Source organism: Equus quagga, chromosome 4 (assembly GCF_021613505.1).
Source record: "Equus quagga isolate Etosha38 chromosome 4, UCLA_HA_Equagga_1.0, whole genome shotgun sequence".
NCBI lineage: Eukaryota > Metazoa > Chordata > Mammalia > Perissodactyla > Equidae > Equus > Equus quagga.
Genome location: NC_060270.1, coordinates 49,813,688 through 49,836,290, shown reverse-complemented (window position 1 = coordinate 49,836,290; position 22,603 = coordinate 49,813,688). Strand labels below are relative to the sequence as shown.

Genomic DNA, 22,603 nt, shown 5'->3' with positions numbered 1-22,603 from the left:
AGGCTGTTTTTCATTTAACTGGCTGATCTTAAAAGTTAGACTTGTGTGTTCAGTTGGGTGAACTCCGTGGAGTCGGAGTTACTGGCACCCCAATCTGAGAGAAAAGTAAAACGTTAGAGGGGTTGATTTGAGACGGTTTCAGATCAGGGAAAATACAACTGAAAGGAATTTTCACATTGTGTGCCCTTTCCCTGGATTACCTGAAAAGAATCATCTATGACCTTGTGGAAGAGGCTACAGTCTATACAGAATAATCCAGACTAGTTTTTGGTTTAACTGCCTAAAAGACCAAGATTAAAGATTATGCACCCACCTAACCTAGCAAGCTACTTTGGGATTGCTTTACATTTAAATCTCTTAACCTCTTTAAATCTTAATTTAATTTGTAAAATGGGAAGAATACTTGTCTTGCCCATCTCTCTGGGATGTCGAAGTTTAAATTAGATAAATGTATGGTTAGCCCTATTTTCTTTTAGAAAAAAGCTCTTTAAGAATTCTTAAGTGAGGAGCTTGGGATCCTTCTCTCTACAGTGCTTGTGAATCTAGTAGGGCACCATCAACTGTGCAAAGTGCCCTCAGATAATCATATTCTACACCCTATCCAATCGAGTAGTGTTGCTTACAATCACTTCACAAATGTTTGATTCAGGTCAAACTGAGTTACGTCCTGCTGCTTGTACATGTCCATCATTTTTGCACCTTAGAAGCTTTTCCCTAATGTTCCCTCTGCCAGCACTGTGCTCATGGTCAATATATATCTACATACCTACTGGGAGTGCACCATAGAAGGCATCAAGGAAGGGACAGAGATGAAAAGAGAAAGCCCACAATCCCTGTCTTCTAGGAACAGATCTAGTGAGGGAGAAAGACAAGCAGACCTTATCAAGAGAGAGAAGACTGCATAAATTAAATGGTCAATATCAGTACAAGAAATACAATGTGCTGCAGGAAACAACCAATTTTGACTCCGTGGAGGGAGCAGCATGAGCTGGACCTATAAATTATCTAATTCGATAAGCTAAAAATAACATATTTTTTGTATTTTAAAAGTGCCTGTAGGGACATCGTCTCATTTGAACTTCATGACCCTGTGAGACAGATAGGGATTAGCAGCCCCACTTATGGAGGAGGAAATTGATCTTCAAACAATCGTTTAAACAATTTGCTTAAGTCAGACAGCTAGTAGGTGGCAGGGCCTGGACCTAAACCCACATATGCTGCCCCTAAATTCAGAGGGAAGGGCCCTCCATTCGATTTAAACTCCAGCTGTCCTTCAAGCCCAGCCTCAAAGCTAAATCTACATACCAGAAAGTCTCCTTGCCCTCGAGGTATTTTCCCTCCTAGGAAGCCCCAGAGCATTTTGTACTTGTCTTAGGATACTAAATCACTTTCTACTTTGTATCATTGTAATTAAGGTATGAGTTTCACCTCTTAGACTTAACTGCTGGCTTCTCAAGGACAGGATCTGTCTCCGGATTTAGTAATCTCACTTAGCACAGTGCTTTGCATAGAGCAGATACTAAATATTTTGAGTTATGTCAGTCCTGCCATCATTCTCTCAGCTACCCAGGTCATTTCAGACCCTTCTTTCTCTTTCATATCTATCTAATTAAGCACCAAGACTTGTCAGTTTTTCATAATTTCTTAATTCCTTCTGCTTATAATCTTGAGTGTAAGACTTGACTGCTTTATATCTAGAGCAGTAACTTTTTAACTGATCACCACATCTCCAGGGCCTTCCCAGTCCAGCTTATCCTCCAAACTACCGCCACATTCATCTTAACTTAATTTCCTTATGTCTCCTGCTTTGAAGTCCTTACTTGTTCCCCTTTGCCTTAGGACACTGAACAAAACCTTAATTTGCCTTCCTAGTCATTGCTTAGTCTGCTCTATATAAGTCTTCATTTTAGCAAAACTGGTGTATTAAACACGCCTTGAATATGCTTTGTTCATTCTCAACTCTAGTCCCTTGCTTATTTCCATTATGCTTTTCTGGATTCCCCTCCCCCCCCACCCCCATCTATCATCCATGATGGCACACCTCAGCTACGAAATCTTTCCTCATAGCAACCTTGTTTCCATAAACTCCGACAAAATTAAATCTATATCACCCATTTGGCACATATTATTTCGTACTACAAATTGCTGTCTCTCCAAGGGAAATGTAAGATCTCCGAGGTCAAGAATAATGTTTCCTCTAGCGTTTAATTTGGTTCTACCCAATAAACATGTTGTTTGACTGCTTCACCATAATTTTCTCCCATTATAGAAATGCACTAGAGACATGAACATTCCAACAATTGAAATACTTTGTTCTCCCAGAAACATTTAATTCCCAAAAGTTTTCTGTCACATATACTCAAAACATTTTCCTCTAGCCATTTTATGTGTATTCAGAAGCATCTTTGGTGTACTATGTTGGGTCCAACTTCTTTAAATTCTGCATCAGTGATCCACATGTCCTGGAAGGCAGACAGGGATGCAAGAATAGAGCCTCCCATCCACACGGATATTTTCCTTTCTGGGGGAGCTATCACCTGCACAGGGGTGTTGGCAGGCACCATCTTTGCTATATCCTTCACTAGCCGCTTGTCTAAACCAGGGAAAGAAGTTGATCCCCCAGCAAGGATAATATTGGAAAAAAAGGAATTCCTCAGATCTGTGTCACATCTCATTATGCTGCTGAAGCACATCTTATCGATGCCAGGGCTCTCAAGGTTCATGAGACGTGGAGAGAAGAGGGCCTCTGGACAACGAAAGAGCTGGTCATGGAGCTTGATCATCTTCCCATCAGGTAGTTGATAGACTCTCTCTATAGAATCAGGTTTCTTGGCCATTTCCTCTTCAAAGTTCATCGCCACGTAACAAGAGGTTTCCTTAATATCTGCAACAATCTTTCTGTCCGCAGCACTAAGCAGCATGATGCCATGGTCCTTCAACAGCATCATGAGGTAGTTGGTGAGGTCAAGGCCTGCCAGGAATAGCTGCTGGACACCGTGAGGCAGACAGTAACCCTCAAAGATGGGTACACACTGGGTAACCCCAGCACCTGAATTCAGCACAAAGCCAGTTGTGAGGCCAGCAGCAAAGAGAGCCAGCACCCCCTGGATGGACATATAGAAGGCAGGAACCCTCAGTTGCTCAAAAAACACTTCAGTGATCTGTTGCCGCTTGGCCAGTGGGTTCAGGGCTGGCTCTGTAATCAAGACTGGGCCCTCACTGGGCTTTAGCTTCAGGTTATTGTCATACATGTGATTCCACATGATCTCCATGTCTCCCCAGGAAGTAATGAGACCACGCTCCACTGGGTAGCTGTAGGAAGAGCAATAAGATAAATAGCAACTTTTAACTCTTCTAGTTTCTACTCTGCTCAAACCTGAGTTAATCCCCATGTTTATTACCAGTATCCCTTTATAGGGAGGGACTACCACACTCTCTCAGAGAATAGTTAGCACAACTACCTTCCTCTGCAATTTTCCTTGCTTTCCATTTACCCCCTTCCGAAGACCCTTTTGACTTTAAAAAAAAAAAAAAAAGGGAAATCTTCACACAATAGTGCAGTTTTAGCATCAATTAATTGAAGAAAATAACCCTAATGACAAAGGTACCTTGAATTAAGTAACATTATTAAATGAACTCGTATTTTATGAACGATAACTTTACACGTTTGGATACATTTGTGTAGACGCAGAGAGCAAGCAATGTTCCCTCTTTAGATGTTTGGTACCCTCTGAGATTTGGGGTCCGCGCGTTTGCACTAACGCAGGCTGGCTGTGACCTTCCTGCTGGTCGCCCCTGGTGCTGTCTCTCATCCTTGCGCCCCTCCCTTGGGCTCTCGCTCCTTCCGCTGCACCCCGGCCCTGCCTGCGGGGGCACGGCGGTACCTGATGGACAGCGAGCTTCTGCGGTCCTGCGCCTGGTCGCCCACGCACACCTCCAGCGCGCCCTCGGCCGACCCGCTGTGGCCTTTGGCGCGGCCGATAATGTTCGGGTAGACAAACTGGGGCTCCCGGGAGCCGGCCAGGCCCGCCTTGATCACTCCCGAGCCATTATCGATCACCACCGGTAGCTGGTAGTAGCTCATGCCGCCGCCTCCGGAGCCCGGCCGCTGCGGCCGCCCCGGCTGCAGGCCGCGCGGGGAGAGCGGACAGCGCTCGGCGCAGCCCCCGGCGGTGTTGCCAGGCCCCAGGGATGCGCGGGGCCCACCACCTGGAACGCCGCGTCACAAAGGCCCTGGCGGGGCCCCGCCGAGCCTGGCTGGTGCGGGCCGGGGGCCAGGGAGCCCAGGCACCTTGGACTCTGCGGGCGCGACGTGCTCGTGGGGGCTGGGCCTCTCCCCACCCCTGGGAAGCCGGGAATACCACTATCAACAACACTGATTTTCCTCCCCAAAGATACAAACCTAACCCTTCACAAGAGGCTTTCTCTAACAGCTCGATGAGCCATAAAAACAGTTTTATTTCCCAAGGCCTTTGAATTCTGGTTAATAGATGTTTGTTCTGGGGCCTGAGAGAAGCTCTGGAATGCTCCCTTAAAACCGGGAAAAGGTGGAAAGATTTGACAAGAAAAGTTGTGCTTCTGAAACCCTCGTCAACTTCTAAAAAGAGAAAGGAAAAAAATGCTAGGATTTAAATTGATTTTAAATACTTTTATTATTGTCTCTATATACTGGGCAATACTTTGTTGTGTTTCTTTTCTGTGGTTTCTAAGCAAAATGTACTCAAAACCAAAAGGGCAGCATCTCGCTTTTTAATTTTTTTAGCAATCTCATCGGGATATCCCCCCGTGTAATACGGAAGCTCATTCTCTTTCTCTAAAAATTCTTGGTCTCGACATAAGAACGTGTCTGCCTCTGCAGGCAAAGTGATAGTCCTTCGGTTAAATGAAGTTCAGGCTTAGAAAAATTTAAGTACATCGTGTGCCAAAAACTGCATCTAGGTGTCTGATTTTTTTTACCCCCTCAATTTGCACACTCTGAGGATTTTAAAACAAACACGCAAGTTAGAACCTCTGGCTGGTCTACAGAAGCAGGGAGGAAATTCAAAAGCTATTTACACGTCTCTCTCCACCAGAGGCTGAAAGAGCCGCTTTCTCGCTAACCGAGTAACAGCTCCGGGGTTTGGTGCTGCGCGGCCCGCCGACACCCCGCAACTCGCCGGGGACTCTCTGCATCCCGACGCGGGGAAAAGATACGTAAGACTTCTTTCCCATAAAAGAATGGGTACCCGAAGGAAGGGCAACTAGCGGGCGCTTGATTTCTACAGTGGTACCCAAGAGGCTTTAAAAAAAAGTGCACACATTCCAACTTTTGAAATAGTAGCAATGTTCAATTGGACAAATGGTTCTTTTCCCTTTTCTGTTTTCTTTCTGTTAAAAACTACATTAACCTTGTTTAACTCGACATGAAGAGCTTGTGAACTTCACTTACAGTATCGATATCAGAACTTTCTAAGGGTTTACAACCAGCTGGGTTTCCGTAGTGTAGTGGTTATCACGTTCGCCTAACACGCGAAAGGTCCCCGGTTCGAAACCGGGCGGAAACAACGTTTTCCTAGCTGGATGATGGGATATTCATCAATCACGCTGGCTGTTTAAGTAAAGACACAATCGTTTTTTTTAGTTTCAGGTGTACATCATATCTTGACACATATAGACTGCATCATGTACCACCAAAATCTAGTTGCTATCCGACACCGTACACGCTTGCCTCTTTACCCCTTTTGCCCTCCCCCGCCCCCTTCCCCTACAGTAGCCACCAATGTGTTCTCCACATCTATGTTTACCTGCCACATACGAGTGAAGTCATATGGTAATTGCCCTTCTCACCTGACTTATTTTGCTTAGCATAATACCCTCAAGGTCCATCCATGTTATCCCAAACGGCAAGATTTCATAAAAGACATAAGCTTGATAGTAACTTGCAGAACCTTGGGGATTTGAACTTTAAACTTGGGTGTCATTTCATCTGTTTCCCAAATGTTTTTATTGACGGCTTGCCACGTGGAAGTGCCCGAGACTTCAAAAGAATTTTTTTTTTATTCAACTCACAACCTGATACTGAAAAAATAATGTAACGTACACCCCAGAAAGGGAGACCAAACACTATAAAAATAGCCCTGTCGCCTCCTGAGCACTTTGTATTGCAAGTCATTTGGTTTTCCATTTGTTTTCCCCTTGAGATTGCAGATTTCTCTAAACGCCAGAGACCATGTTTTATTCTTATTCTATATACTTGCGTCATGCTTGACACCTGGTACAGACTCATATTTCTGAATTAATGAATTACCGAAAAGGGTTCCAACAAAAATAAAAGTGAGATCAAAAAGAAAATTAGAAAGATGAAATCAAGAAAGAACCAGCCTCAAATTTTTTAATTGTTTTTCTGATAAACAACAGTTTGTGGTTTTATTCACAAATAGGATTCTTGCTGAGAGGAAAGAAGTTATAAAGAGAGCAAACAGAATCTGGTGGAAAAATCTCAGGAGAAAAGAAAAGAATAAATTCAAGTTGAGACTGTCCTTTAAAATAAAGTCGCGAGTAAATTTCCTATGGTCCTGACACAACTTTTAACAAGAAAAAACGTTGAAGTTTTGGTTTTCTGTGATTTATACTGTGCGGGTACTAGTAAAGAATCCACCCTAATATATCAGCACGACTGATCTTACTATTTCTGCGCCTTTTGTACATTATGCGGATAACTGACATCTTCTTTCACTGCACAAAATCTGAACTCGATGTAAATAATTGTATTAAAATTTTTCTGGTCCAGACGCAGGAGAACCTTTTCCGGTATAAAGCCCACCTTCCTCCAACCTTGCGCGTGCTCAGTGTGCGCTGCTGCTTTGCTCCGCTTTTGTGCGTCTCAGACTTCTATCTCCAGGTAAGGGTATCCTGGAAACTGGGCTACTGTTGGCTAATGCAGACAAAACCCAGGGGGGTCCCAAGAGCTTTCGGGTTCGTCAACTAAGAAGGGGTGATCAGCTTCAGCTCAAAAATTCCCCATGATCGAGAGCTGGAGAACACAAAGCAGCTGCTCCCACTCGTGGGGCCCTGAAGAAGGGGAGGATGACGGGAGAAGACGAGCAACTACAAGCCCCAGCATGCAGTGCAAAACTGGGCTCCTGGGAAGAGGTCCGCGGTTCAGCGCGGGCCGAGTGAGAGATGCTGACTGTCGGCCGAGCCGAATGCTCAGAAGGAGGAAGACAGAAGGGGCGCTGTGAGTGAGCCCTTAGCCCTCGCGCCCATGATGCCTGCTGTTTCCGTGGGCCCCAGGCATGCCAGCGCGGGGGGTCTCCATGGGCCAGGCTGTTTCGCCCAGGCCCGCGTCGGACCTTCACGGTCCTAGAGCCTCCTGCGTTGCCACGGGACGCCCGGAGCCGGAGGTGACGTCGCCGTGGAGGAAGAAGGGAGAGGCGGAGCGTGGCGCGGTGACGTCCTTCCAAGATGGCGGAGAGAGAGTGAAGAAACTGTGTACCCCTTTGGGTTGTTATAGGTGAGTTCTATCTTCACCCCGCGCCCGCCATCCCCGCTCTCTCCGTACCCCGGGCCACTGCGGCGCAGGCTCCTTGGGGTTCGAGCTCAGGTCGGGGCGAAGGTGTTAACGTGGGAAGCTCGGGTGAGGCAGCCCCCGGTGCTGGCCTTGGCCGCAACCTGCGCTGTGGGAATTCGCAGGAGTGGGAGCTGGGCGAAGGGCAGAGCGGCCGAAGCCGGGAGAGACCGGCTTTGGTTGTCACTCTTCGATGCCACCTCAAGTGGAGCGGGGGAAGGAGGGTGTGGCCTCCTCGGGGCGAGTGACAGAACGTTTGACAACTCTTGGCCGTGCTCTTTCTCCGCCCCCTGGCCACCCGCCTCGCGTTTGGAAGCAGCTGTGCACCGCGGAAGCTAACAGGTTTCAGTGACTTGAAAGCACTTTTAAAGACTCGTACCGTGTTCTTTCCCCATCTGTCCCAGGGAATCATGTCTTAGTGGTTTGTTAATTTTTTCCTTAACATATGCATGCCTCCTGAGCTTGAAAATTTGAAGATTCAGCTGATGCAAAAGCGTGAAATTTTGCGGTCCTTTTTTTCCAGCTCATGAAATGTTTTTAGTCCTCGCCATTTATTGACCTATCCAAAGGATTGTGTTAGTTGGCCTAGATGAATCGAAGATAGAAAAGCACTTACCCCGTCGGCATTTTTAGCCATATCTGTTTGATAGGAATTTTTGTGGGGGATAAGATGAGAACTGATTTTAGACTTGTTCGTGTTCTGTTCTGTGTCCCTTCTCCCCTCACCAATTGCTTGAGTGAAATGTTTGATGAAAACTTAGGGTTAAACTGACTTACTATTTCTTTTTGTCTTTTATTTAGAACAAGGGTAAAATTCCATTCTGATATCAAAATGCAGTATTCGCACCACTGTGAGCACCTTTTAGAGAGACTGAACAAACAACGGGAAGCAGGTTTTCTTTGTGACTGCACCGTAGTGATTGGGGAATTCCAGTTTAAAGCTCATAGGAATGTGCTTGCCTCGTTCAGTGAGTATTTTGGTGCGATCTACAGAAGCACTTCTGAGAACAATGTCTTTCTTGATCAGAGTCAGGTGAAGGCTGATGGATTTCAGAAACTGTTGGAATTTATATACACAGGAACTTTAAATCTTGACAGGTAAAGTACACATTTTATTTTCACTTATAAAAGCTAGTCAATAGTCTTTAGAGCTAAAGTAGATTTGTGTTTTTTCCAGTCAGTCCCTGAACTCAGAGTCTTCGAATGTTGATGCACACAATATTTTTGTTTTGTTTCAATAAAGAAGTCAGTATCACTGATTTGGAATGAACAGACTACGTTTTTTTAAGCACAAAAAACACAGATGTTAATAGGATTAAAGCCTTGTTTCTGACACATTTGATTTATCTGCTGAAACAAAGCCTGGGATTTCAGCTATGTAAACTTGAAGATCAAACACAATGAGTTCTAAGTGAATTCCAGTTTCCCCTTGCTTTTTGGTCTTTATGTTCCTCTGATCTTCTCTTCCCCTCACCCTCTATTCCCTGCCTCTTAAGATCTTTGGGGTGGGTGAGTGTAGATGGAGAAAGAAGGAAGAACCTCTGTGTTCATTTAATAGTGCTCCCATTTCCAACGATAGATAGCAGTGTGAAAGACCTCTTCCTGATCTTGATCCAGGAAAAGAACTTTCTTTGGAATGTAGATGGCAGTGACTCCTGTTATGTCTGTAAAGCTATGAGTACTAATGCTTAAGTCAGGTTCAAGGTGCTAGAATGCCTCTCTAAGATGCTTAATGCTCTCACTGCACTAACAAGAAGTAGGTTCTGAGCCACCCCTGATGGTCTAGTGGTTAAAGTTTGGTATTCTCACTGCTTTGGCGGTCTGAGTTCGCTTCCTGGTTGCAGAACCACACCACTTGTCAGTTGCCATTCTGTGGTGGTAGCTCACATAGAAGAACCAGAAGAACTTACAACTGGGATATATAACTATGTACTGGGGCTTTGGGAAGGGGGAAAAAGTAGGTTCTGAGGAACCTGATAGTGTAGGCACCGTGTCTCCCATACATAATGAACTGTGTAATGAGATTAATACCAATGCGTTTATTAGTTGTGGGCGGAATAGTGGAGAGGATAAAAGGAAAGAGGAACCAATCAAATTACTCCTGTCTTCTTTCTTCCAGCTTTTATGAGAGTGTGAACATACATAGATCTTAATCTTCTGACATGGAAAGATTATGGGCTTAGAATTAGATCTTGCCTGTCAGTCACTGTGTCTCTTTGAGCAAGATGCAACCCCTCTGGGCCTCAGTTTCCCCATCTGTAAAAATGAGATGATAACAACTACCCTGGTGTTATTGTGAAGATAGAGGATTTACTTGAAGGCCCACCTCCTAATGAACATTAGTTTCCTTCCTTTATTTTCTCCTCTCTATCCTCCTTTCCCCCTTTAATTCCGCATTTCTTGGAGAAAAATTAGGAAAAAACGAAAAGGAAACACCTGAAATTCTGCCACCCACTGATAACTACTAACATTTTGATAAATGCTCTTCCGTTCTTTTCCAGATGCTCTCTATAGGTAATGCACCTCCACATTAAGCACAGTTCTTCCTTCTCTTTTACATTGCAGCTTATCATGGAAACATACGTCTTTAACAACCTAGAATCAGGATGTTCCTTAATCCTGTTGAACAGGAAACATTCATGCTATTTTGGAATTATTTTTAAATTTTGCTGTAATGAAATCTTTGAGTCAGTTCTGTATAAGTCAGTTAAAGGAACAAAGCAGTATCGTAGATTAATTTCACATGATAAATTTACTGACGAGTTGATTATACAAGTGCCTCTCAGCTAAAGATTTAAAATACATTATATAAAGTAACAACAAAACCAGTGTATTTTGGTTGATCTTCAATTTAGTGGTCTCCCTTTCTCAATTAATTTTGCCAGAAAAATCTTGAATTGATTTGAACACACTGAAGAGCACCTTATTTGGAGCCTTCATGCAAAGAACCAATGTGAAGGAGCCAGACATTTTGCTCAATCTTTTTTTTTTTTTTTGAGTAAGATTAACCCTGAGCTAACTGCCGCCACTCCTCCTCTTTTTGCTGAGGAAGACTGGCTCTGAGCTAACATCCGTGCCCATCTTCCTCTACTTTATATGTGGGATGCCTCCCACGGCATGGTGTGCCAAGCAGTGCCATGTCTGCACCCAGGATCCAAACTGGCGAACCCCAGGCCGCCAAGAAGCAGAGCATACGCACTTAACCCCTGTGCCACTGGGCTGGCCCTTGCTCATCTTTTTTGGTACTTATCTTTGCTGGGGAGCTAATTTTTTGAGCCCACTCAAAAGTGTAAGAGAAGTTTTATACCAAAACTAGAAAGCCTTTACCACTTAGTGATTAAGAAAATGGAATAATAGAGAATTAAATGGACTCAGGAGCCAGGTTACCTTGCTCAAATCTTAGTTCTAACACTCTGATCTTGGACAAGATACTTAATTTCTTTGGACCTCTGCTCCTTCGTTTGTATGTAAAATGAGGATATAATAGATTTCATAGGCATGTCCTGAGGATTAAAAGACCGTCTTATATAAAGCATATAACCGTCTACCTGGCAATCTGTAATTAAATGACTTTCAGTGACTGTTCAAAAGGTGAAAGCAGTTTGCAAGCACTGTAACTTCATGCTTGCAAACAGAGGCCAATGACTTATTGACAGAAACAAATGCTGATTGGTTCTCTTAGCTGTAACTGAGATTACAGGCTGTCTATGAGATAGATAAATAATTGCTATGAATTACTGTTTCTGTGTTGAGCAATTAGTGTGTGACTCAGTGCAAGTTTGTATTGCTCTTAAAGGCTGCCTGACCTTGTTATCTGTTTGGTGGTTCATTTCATGGAGTACTAAGCGCAATTATAATTTGAGACCTAAGTATAATAAGTGATAGAGTAAATTTGGTTTTTGTTGTAGTCGTGTCTCTCATTTATTGTAATTTAATAGTAGATTCTGTAAGAAAATTAAAAATGCTTAAGAAGAAACATATTTTGAGAGTGTGACAAAGCTATATACATGCAGAAAACATTTTGTATAAAAGATGAATAAGATTGTATTTATATTTGGGGCATTTGTTCTATATCTTTGCAAATGGAGAATTAAGTTGATTAAAAAATCATTCGTGATATATTCCAAAATTATAGCCAAAGACCGTAAGAAAAGAATATCTTAAGTATGTTTTCTTATCTAGGGGAAAGACTCAATTTGCAAACAGATTATGTTCCAAAAGTTTATTTGTAGTGTGTTTAGGAGCTTTTCCCAGAGAATAAAATGTTCCCATAACATGTGATTAGGTTTCCAAACTAACCTGTACATCTACTTAATCGCTGAAAAATGATTATGTGTATAATAAAAGACAATTTTTAAAAAGCCATTGTAATGCTAAATTTTAAAAAAGGAAACATACAGGTGGCACTTGAGGCAAGCAGGTTTAATTAGATGATGAGAAAATGGGTAGAGATTTGTAGATTCTGTAATATACTCTCAAAGATCTGAGAGGTTCAGAACACTAGTTATTTTTTTTTATTTTTTTTTTAAAGATTGGCACCTGGGCTAACAACTGCTGCCAATCTTTTTTTTTTTTCCTGCTTTATCTCCCCAAACCCCCCCTGTACACAGTTGTATATCTTAGTTGCAGGTCCTTCTAGTTGTGGGATGTGGGACGCCGCCCCAACATGGCCTGACAAGCAGTACCATGTCTGCGCCCAGGATCTGAACCCTGGGGCGCCGCAGCAGAGCGCGCGAACTTAACCACTCGGCCACGGAGCCGGCCCCTAGTTATTTTTAATTTTCTTTCAAATTTTACTCTCTTTTTTTAATAAAAATGTATTAATAGCACTATGTTTATATTATCAGCTATGATTAAAACCTTTTTCTGGCTCATACATATAATCAAGAGGGGAAAGAGAGATTTTTTTTTCCTGAAGAATTAAAACTTGGGTAAAATGGCAAGTAGGAAAGTTACTTGAGGGAGTGTATGGGTGTGTTGTGTGTGTGTATCCATTCTTAAATAAATAAAAGGGTTATATTTTTAGTGTTAATACCAACTGAACTCTGATTTTACAGCTAAGAAAATTGAAGCAGCCAAAATGCTGCTTTACCCTAATTAATTCAGCTGGTAATGCCAGAGCCACTGCTAGAGTAATCAGACCACCTTTCCCTACATTGTGAACGTCTGGACAGCAGGGACTATTTGATATTTCTTAATATCCCTCTTAGTACCACACATGGCAGATGCCCAGTAAATATTAAATGTTGAACAAGGTTACTTGAGTCTTTCTATATAAATCTAACATGACAAACTCTCCAGCTAACTTGGATTGAGTATCACGTACAAAACAATGGGAGGGTTGCTAGAAGGAACTTAGCGCATTCTAAAACCTTGTTCCTCCAAGTGTGAGTGATGCACCAGCAGCACTGGCAACACCAGCAAGTCTGTTAGAAATGTAGAGTCTCAGGCCTCACCAAAGACCTACTGCATCTGAGTCTGCATTTAACACGGTCCCTGGGTGATTCACGTGCACAGGAAAGTTTGAGAAGCATAGTTAAAGTCCCTCACAGGGAAGCAGAGGAAGATAATAGGAAACACTTTTTTTAGACTCCTCCTGTTGCCAATCCAGAAAAGTTGGTTGCTATCCGAAGAGGCCCCGGGATGAATGGGAGGAGACAGTAAGTTGCCAGCAGCTACTTTTGTGTTCCAAGTGTTTTTTAAAACAGGCAGAAATTTTATCATTTTATTTTTCTGTAGTGGTATGTGGGTAGCTATGAATAACCACTATTTTTCATCTTTTCAAGTTCTGTAAAACTGGAGATTTTTGCCTAAACATTGTTCTGAGTGAATGAATTTTGTAAATTTATTCTCTTAGTTATATGTTTTTCATCGTTCTGTTTCATTTGGTCTTTAAAAGACATTGAAATATGTGTGCAGCTCTGTTTCAAAAACAGTTTTTCTTTGATCAGAATATTGTCATTTAGCCTTGTTTCCTTACAGTTGGAATGTTAAAGAAATTCATCAGGCTGCTGACTATCTCAAAGTGGAAGAGGTGGTCACTAAATGTAAAATAAAGATGGAAGATTTTGCTTTTATTGCTAATCCCTCTTCTACAGAGATATCTAGTATTACTGGAAACATTGAATTGAATCAACAGACTTGTCTTCTTACTCTACGAGATTATAATAGTCGGGAGAAATCAGAAGCGTCTTCAGATTTAGTTCAGGCAAATCCTAAACAAGGAGCTTTAGCAAAGAGGTCATCTCAAACTAAAAAAAAGAAGAAGGCCTTCAACTCCCAGAAAACAGGACAGAACAAAACAGTGCAATATCCCAGTGACATTTTAGAAAATGCATCAGTTGAATTATTCCTAGATGCAAATAAATTGTCTACACCTGGAATAGAACAAGTTGCACCAAGAAATGATAATTCAGAACTTGAGTTGACATCAGTTGTGGAAAATACTTTTCCAACACAAGATAGTGTGCAAACTGTTACAGTAAAACGGAAGCGTGGAAAATCACAGCCAAACTGTGCTCTCAAAGAACACTCTATGTCTAATATCGCCAGTGTCAAGAACTCTTATGAGCTGGAGAGCTCTGGGGAAGAGCTGGATCAGAGATATTCCAAAGCCAAGCCAATGTGTAACACATGTGGGAAAGTGTTTTCAGAAGCCAGCAGCTTGAGAAGGCACATGAGAATACATAAAGGAGTCAAACCTTATGTCTGCCACTTGTGTGGGAAGGCATTTACCCAGTGTAACCAGCTGAAAACACATGTAAGAACTCATACAGGTAAGACTGGTTTGTAGGAGATATAATTGTTTTTCTACTGTGACTGAAATATTTTTTATAGAGAACATATTAATATACAGTGTTGACTATTTGTGACCAAAATTTGCTTAACACTTGTATTCATAGAAGTATTTAGCATATTAGACTTGAAAATTTCTTTGTAATTGGGACCAAGTATTTAATGCTGTTTTATTATAACTGATATTTTGAGGTCCCAATACATGAGCTCTTTATACCATTTTCCCTCATAGTTAAAATAAGCACAAACTTGGTTCTAACTTGCTAAGTATTTAACAGAGATAGTAAAACTGATCAAGAGAAAAAGTAATTATAACTCAGGCCACTTCTCAGATTTGCCAGCCCATCTCACCACCTGCTTCCTAGACTTTGTCAACTTTTGAACACATTTATTACAATTGCACATACATTCCTTCCTCAGCCTCTATATTTACCTTTATTGGTACACTTAGAGTTATACTTTTTAAGATGCAATCTGTATATCTCTCATTGATCCTCTTTTACCGTTGTGAATTGAGAAGCCCTAATTTCTTTAAACTCTACCAGTGTTTCCAGTAGTCCTTCTGGAAAAAGAGATCGTATTTGCCTTTTTACTTATAGCAGTTAACATTTTCTGAATACCAAAATTAGTACCATTGATGAACTCTTGAAAACTTATATGGCTTAAGCAACTAAAACAGAATATTTCCTTCTAAATATAAATTTTATTTACTTGTTTTTTTAGGTGAGAAGCCATACAAATGTGAATTGTGTGATAAAGGATTTGCTCAAAAATGCCAGCTGGTCTTCCATAGTCGCATGCATCATGGTGAGGAGAAACCCTATAAATGTGATGTATGCAATTTACAATTTGCAACTTCTAGCAATCTCAAGATTCATGCAAGGTAAAAAACAAAAAGAGTTGTTTGATCTTAGAGTCTGCAGTTCACCATAGTCTTAAATAGACTACTGTTTTAGAACGCAGGACAGTAGCGTTCTGGTTGTGGTTCCACCGTACACTATCTGTAGCACAGTCAAGGAACCACAAGGAAGCCATGGTGGCTAGAGGGGAATAAGCGAGGGAGGGAAATAAGATCAGAAGGGTGATAGGGCATCCGGATGGTGTAAGCTTTGTAGGCCATTATAAAGTTTATTCTTGAGATTGAGAAACAAATGATGTGATCTTGCTTGCATTTAAAGGGGATCACTCTGGCTACTATTTTAGGAAAAGATTATAGGACTGCAGGAGTGGAAATCGTTTGCATTTAGGAAGCTATAGATAAAACCCAAATGAGAGTGATGATTGTTCAGGCCAGAGTGGTAGCTGTGGAAGAGAGAAGTAGTAGTCAGATTCTAGACATATTTTGAAGGAAGAACAAACAGAATTTTGTACAGATTGCATGTGGAGTATGAAAGCAAGCAAGCATAGAATCAAAGATGATTCTGAGGTTTTGAGCCTGAGCGCCTGAAAAGATGGAATAACCATTAACTGAAATGGAGAAGATTTGTGGATAGAGCGGTTTAAGCTGGAGTACAGGAGTTTAGGAATAGAGTTCTGATCTTGTTAAATTTGAGATGACTGTTAGACATCTGAATGGAGATGTGGAATAGACAGGTGGTTCTAAGTCTGGAGTTCAGTGAACTGGTTTGAGCTGAAGATAGACATTTGGGAGTTATCAGTCATATAGATAGAATTTAAAGTGTTAACATTGGATGAGGTCACCAAGAGAATGAATGTGGATAGAAGAGAAAAAAAAAAAGCGAAAATAATTGCCTGCAGTATTAGGGGTGCAGTTGAGAACCATATAAAGATGAGGACAAAACTTTTTAAACTGATCTCAGAACTAATGTTTTGATAACAATCAAAGCATTTATTTTTGACAGTATACATTGAAACTGTTTAAATACACATTCTGGGTCTGTTAACATGAAATAAAATAAAATACTTTATCAAAAATTGTATGAAAAATGCTTGCTATATAGGTTGACCCCCAAATTGTTTTACTTACCAGCATAACTTTATATTTATTTACTAATAGGAAGCATAGTGGAGAGAAACCATATGTCTGTGATAGGTGTGGACAGAGATTTGCCCAAGCCAGCACATTGACCTATCATGTTCGAAGGCATACTGGAGAAAAGCCTTACGTGTGTGATACCTGTGGGAAGGCATTTGCTGTCTCTAGTTCTCTTATCACTCATTCTCGAAAACATACAGGTAAGAATTTGACACAGAGAGACTGCTTAAAATGAGGGCAGTTAGAAATAAAAGAAGAAGGGAAATTGAGCCTTTATAGAAAGTACATTATAGACTTTGTAGTTATATACGTTGTGTTTGTGCTTCTTGAAGCTTTTTATATTTATGATTTTCACATAAATATTAGATATAAAAGCAGACATTTTCTAGAATAATACACGGTAGATGAAATTTTTTATCATGTCACTTACATACAAAAGTCAGATAATTTTGACACTCTATAAACTTGAGTTGAGACCTATTTTATGACCTCAGAAAAACTCCTTAGCCTCTTGAAGCTTCGTTTTCCCTAGATAAAACTATAGAGTGAAGTTAAGGGGTGGGGCTGGGTTTGGGTAGAACATTGATTTTATAACTTCTTAGGACTTTTCCTACACAGGCATTCTAAGATTTGCAAATTAAACATACTTCAAATGCAGAGCATCAATTTTGAAGCAAATTCCATTGTTCAAAGATGTTCATTTTTTGTAGGGTTCATTTTTTCATAGATCTTTCCTAAATGATTTTATTCCCCTTTCATAATATAGAGGATAGCAAGAATTGAAATATGGATTGATGAATTTTCAGGTTTTTAATCATATAAAAATCAAACTTCTCGCCCAACTCTAGTGCACCAGGAGGACATTTGCAGAAATAAAGTTTGATTATATGAAAAGCATCAGGTTACATGACATGTAAAATAATTACCAGTATTCATTGAAGTTGGATTACACTGAAAATACCTCTAAAATACAATATAAAGAGGTTTTACTTTAAATATTTTAGAACAGATTACTTTAGATTATTGTAATTGATAAATATTATATTGGTATAGTACACCACTTCGCTATCTTTTATTTTCCATCTAGGTGAAAAACCATACATATGTGGTATTTGTGGGAAAAGTTTTATTTCCTCAGGAGAGCTCAACAAACACTTTCGATCCCATACAGGTCTGTGTTTAGGGAGAACGTATTATTTTTTGTTCTCTCTAATTTCTTCTTATGTAAACCTTGACTTTTAAACCATTATGGACTATATGGTATCTAGTCATATTCTACCTATAGCAGTATTTTAATGTTTAAATATCAACTTTTTATTCGCTTATTTCATTTTCTTAGTTGTTTGGAGTGTGAATTAAATTTGGTCAAGAATTGTGTAGATTTTCTAAGAAATATGCCAGATCAGTAGTTTTTCAATGATTTTGATTAAATTGCACAGATAAACCAAGAAATGAAAAAGAATAGATAATACCAAGACAATATCAGATTTTCTTATTAAACAGTGTTCAGTATGCAAGTTTTAGGAATAAATTTTAATACATGTTTATTGTAAAAGCATGTAAGTAGTATGAAGAAAATATTAAATGTACAAAAATTTTTAAAACATAGGAAAACACCACTTTGAAAATGTACTGTTCTGACTTTTTCTTTTTAAAGTTTATTCCTCATAATTCCTATCTAGAGTAGTGTGAGCAGCACCTAGTAGACATTTAATAAATTTATTGGCAACTGCTATATTCTCCTGCTCCTTAATTTACATTATAAAACATTGAACAGTTCTTATTTCGGAAGAATTATAATTATGTAGCATTTTATCTTGTGAGTATTTTTTAAGGATTTTCTAACTTGTAAGCTACCTGAGAGCAGAAACTATGGTTATGTATTTTTTCCCCCTAGCTATATCTCTTATTCAGGGTCTGGCATATAATCGGCACTCACTAAATGACTGATAGAAATAAAAGAGTAAGTTTTTTTTAGTTTAAAATTTCTGTTAATGAAGATGCTCAATTTTCCCTGAAATGGTGATGCTACAGAGTGCCTATGTGTATAGAGGTTTCCATTTTACTATATTAGAATCAAGTGATTAAATTGGTAATTTGAAACTAAATTTAAACAGTATAATAATGTTTGCATTGCGTTCATGAACATTGCTGTTTTTGTCTTAGCAGCTTCTGAGATATTGAGGTTTTAAACTTTTTAACTTGTTTTTCAGGAGAAAGACCATTTATCTGCGAATTATGTGGAAATTCTTACACAGATATTAAAAACTTAAAGAAGCACAAAACAAAAGTCCATTCCGGTAAATGCTTTTGTTTTTGAAAAATTTAGTGCTCTCATATTGGTGCTATTCCTTAAAATGTTGAGATGCACATTATAACAGTTTAAATTAGATATATATTTTTAAAAACTAGATATACACATATGAGGAAGGTAGCTTTATAATTTGCAGATAAGTTCACTCGGAATTTCTTTCCATATTGACCTTCTAAAAACCTAATTTATAAATAATTTCAAGAATGAAGGAATACATAAGCAAACTATTTATCTCTGTTTCCCATACTAGAGTCTGGGTTACGTAGAGTTTACTGTAGTTATGTGGAGAAAGGGGCACCATGAACACTAATCCAGAAATATATGAGAGGAAATAGGGAGCCCCAGATTGTTGTCATTCATGTATAAAAATGGAAACCCAGACTACAGAATTTTAAGTCTGTTGCTTAAAATGAATCCTTGAAAAGTTACTGTGCTTACTGTTATATTCTGTCATGATTAGAAACAAAACACTGGGTCTCTAACTGTGTAGAGGTGATAGTCTTTGATAGTAAACATAAACATTGTCAGGATTAAATTAGTAACATCAGAAAACTGTAGTCATTAATTCAACAAACATTTGTTCAATACCTCAAGTCCACATAACTGTGCAGGGTATATGAAGTTGAACACGGTGTAGTCCTAGTCCTCGAGGAGCTTACAGTCTGGCGTGGGAGACCAGAAATCTAAAGAACTGATCACAGAACAAAATGTGTGATATCGTAAAGACATAAAAGTGCTGAAGAAGAGATTAAGTCCTTCTGTGGAGAGATTGGAAAGGCTTAATTTTAGGAACTTGAAGGGTGGAGATGAGTTCAAAGGACAGAGATGGGAAAGGGAGGGTTCATCCCAGGCAGAGCAAACATTAAGAAGAGAGTAACTGGGATAAGAAGGCACAGGCTATATTCTTGGCTGGTTGAACTGAAGAGCAGTCTGGCAAGAACAGAGAGTTAGAATTTTATCAAAACAAATGTACAATTTTGTCTAATGAGGATAATGAAATTGAAATCCTGTCAGTACTTTGGAATGACAAGAGCATGGTGAAGCTAGTGGAAAATTTGAAAGCAAAAGTGTATCTTTACACGTTAGTGTGATAATTACTCCCTTCTGTAGAGCAGAATTACTGACTTCTGAAAGTATTGAAAGTGCCATACCTCTGAACTTGAACTTACAGAATGGTATGAACTACTCATTAATACATTGAATGAACAAATAGAGTTTATATTATGTGTATAGCACTGTTAGGTACTTTGAGGGAATTAGAGAAGTATAACTTGACATTTACCCTCAAGGAATTTACAGTCTAGTTGAAGATTCAAGGCATACCTAAATCGAATGTGAAATAGTAATAAGACAGGTGGATGTCATATGGCACTATGTAAAACATTGACAAATGGGTGATAAAATAGATCAGCAGTTCACCATAGTTGAGGACAGTTAGCTCCATTTTTATAGTGGAGTTGGTGCTCAAACCTAGTCTTGAGTCCCATACTGGATTTGTGTAGATAATGAGGATGGCAGATCAGAAGAGAAACAGCGTGAGTAAAGGTGTGGAGGTTGGAACGCAAGTTCTGGGAATGGTAAGTGGATTTAGTCTACCTCAGGGTTTTTGTTCTGGTTTTAAATTTGGTGTAAATTTTTTTCCTTTCCATTTCAGGTGCAGATAAAATTCTAGATTCTAGTATAGAGGATCATCCCTTGAGTGAACAAGATTCCATACAAAAAAGTCCATTATCAGAAACTTTGGATGTGAAGCCTTCTGATATGACTTTACCACTAGCTCTTCCACTTGGGACTGAGGACCACCACATGCTTCTGCCTGTCACAGATAATCAGTCTCCCACATCGGATACGTTGTTGAGGTCAACTGTGAATGGGTATTCAGAACCACAATTGATTTTTTTACAGCAATTATACTGACTTTGTGAGGATTATGGAATTGCTAAGACGTCTCTGGTAGCAAACATAAACCTCTCTGGTAAGGTGCATATGTTCGCATTAAATTACCGTTCATTGGAGCTGTGACCTGATGCTGCATCATAACTGTGCAATGCTTGTTTTGATATTTGGCCTTTATGTCTAGATTATACACACAGCTTTTTAAGGAATATACTACAATAGCACTATTTTGGGTGGATAAGTTTTATTATTTTTTAGAGCTGCCTTAATTCCATTTTTATTTTGCATTTTAGAATTGCCTTTCATTTACTGAAGTGGAATCTGTCAGTTTATATGATTCAATTTTGACCTGTGGGACTTTTAAATTTTCTTCCTCTCAAAATTTAAGCAAAATCCATGATAGTCTCAGCCCAAGAGTGTTGTTGTTACTAAGCCCTATAGACCAACACATAAACTATGGAGGAAAAAATAAAATTTCATTTCTGCCTCAGAAAATCTAAGTACTGAATAAGAATTGTGCTGTTTCTCTGTTAATATAGTCCATTGGAGGTCACTTTTCTAATGAAACAAAAAGTGTTTCTCTTAAAAGCTGGAAAACTGTATATAAATTTTTGTTAATTTAGAACTTAGTATTCTGGAGAAAACCAATGGTCAGTACTTTTGAGTTATCAGACTACTTTTTAAAAATGAATTTTAAATAGATATTTGGCATTTTTATCTTCTTAAAAGACAGTTTCAGAATTTAGGTTATGTTTTTAATAGGTTTCTAGATTACTGGAAAGAAGGAAAATATACTGAGTTTTGAAAATTTTGATAAGCCTCTCTTATACCTGTTACGCACTTTTTAAAATATTAAATTCTAAAAAGAATTTTTTAAATATAAAATTAATGCATAGTATAAGTCACTTGGCTTCTGAATTTGATACATTATATTACATAAAGAGTTAAGAAATTAACTTCAATTATAAGTAAACATTGGAAAGCCTGTTTATTAAACATTTTATATTTGAGTTTTCTGTAAGTTTTGTTTTAAAATTTTATAAGTTAAATCACATTTGATTGTTATTGTAGTTTCACAGTAGTCCTCTTCCTTCCTAATGAATGTAGAAAATTCCAGATTATTCTGATATTTACTACCATTCTTCCCCACCCCACTTTTCCCACATATTGATTTATTTTGCTGCCTGATCTCTGGACGTTAAATTACCAGTTCCACAAAGTCAGTTCCTATACTGCTAATTAAACACTGTGGTGACATTATTTCTTATTTCTGCTGTGCGTTAATTGTTGCTTATTTGTTTTCTGGTTTTAAACTACACCTGTAATAAAGTTAATGTATTTTCTATTGGTATTGATTTCTTTAATCATATTTTCTCTGGGTCCTAGTCGTAGGAAGCAACTAGAGGGCATAATAAAATTACTTAATTCTTGTAAACTGTAGCGACCATCACCATTTCACAGCACACTCAGCATTTTCACAATAAGTTGCCACCAGTGGGATTGACTGACTTGAATAGAGTGAAATATTGCCTTTGTATAATGTACATCAAACTTAGTATTTATTTATCTAAGAAATCTAATTCTGCATGTGTACTAACTTCATATACTGGGTTTAAATACAATTTATAAAGTTATAAAATGTTCAACTAATCTATTCTGGTTTAAATTCAATAGGAATTTATTGGAATGTGAAGAAATTAAGGAAAATTAAAAGACAGCCTCTTTAAGAAGTCTGCTGAAATGGAGAGGTTATATTTAATTCACACCTTCATTAATCCAAGCATCTAATGAACAAAGTTTCTTTTTAAAACTGCTACAGTGATGTCATAATTCTATGAGGGCAGTAGTTACCAAAGTTGTTCTAATATGGTAATTAGCACTTTGCCTTTGCATAGATTAGCCTTCAAATTATTATTTTTAGTGTTAGTGGATTGGAGTAGCTAAGGTTGATTTATTAGTGCTTTTTCTTCATCACATTATCTGCTTCGTAGCTAAAATAATTTTATTTTAAATTGACATGGCTTGATGCTTTTCCAGAATGACGTGTAAAGAAAGC

General features: G+C 39.1%; 2 protein-coding genes and 1 non-coding gene across 4 annotated transcripts; 2 read left to right on the top strand and 1 right to left on the bottom strand.

The window, feature by feature from the left end:
- Positions 1-2,229: 2,229 nt before the first annotated feature.
- Positions 2,230-4,241, bottom strand: ACTRT3 (actin related protein T3). Its single transcript, XM_046659376.1, has 2 exons — positions 3,885-4,241; positions 2,230-3,312 (listed from the first exon to the last, which is right to left on the bottom strand). The coding sequence occupies exons 1-2, from the start codon at positions 4,082-4,084 to the stop codon at positions 2,394-2,396; spliced, it is 1,119 nt and encodes a 372-aa protein (XP_046515332.1). The 5' UTR covers positions 4,085-4,241; the 3' UTR covers positions 2,230-2,393.
- A 1,229-nt stretch (positions 4,242-5,470) lies between these two features.
- Positions 5,471-5,543, top strand: TRNAV-AAC (transfer RNA valine (anticodon AAC)). The gene has a single exon. It is a non-coding gene; the product is annotated as a tRNA-Val (tRNA).
- Positions 5,544-6,603: 1,060 nt separating this feature from the next.
- MYNN (myoneurin) lies at positions 6,604-21,890 on the top strand. Of its 2 annotated transcripts, XM_046659141.1 has the most exons (8): positions 6,604-7,492; positions 8,348-8,644; positions 13,529-14,322; positions 15,065-15,224; positions 16,359-16,537; positions 17,425-17,508; positions 18,551-18,637; positions 20,306-21,890. In XM_046659141.1, the coding sequence occupies exons 1-8, from the start codon at positions 7,275-7,277 to the stop codon at positions 20,566-20,568; spliced, it is 2,082 nt and encodes a 693-aa protein (XP_046515097.1). In that variant the 5' UTR covers positions 6,604-7,274; the 3' UTR covers positions 20,569-21,890. The 2 variants fall into 2 exon arrangements, with proteins under 2 accessions (XP_046515097.1, XP_046515098.1); XM_046659142.1 differs by lacking the exon at positions 17,425-17,508.
- The last annotated feature ends 713 nt before the right edge of the window (positions 21,891-22,603 follow it).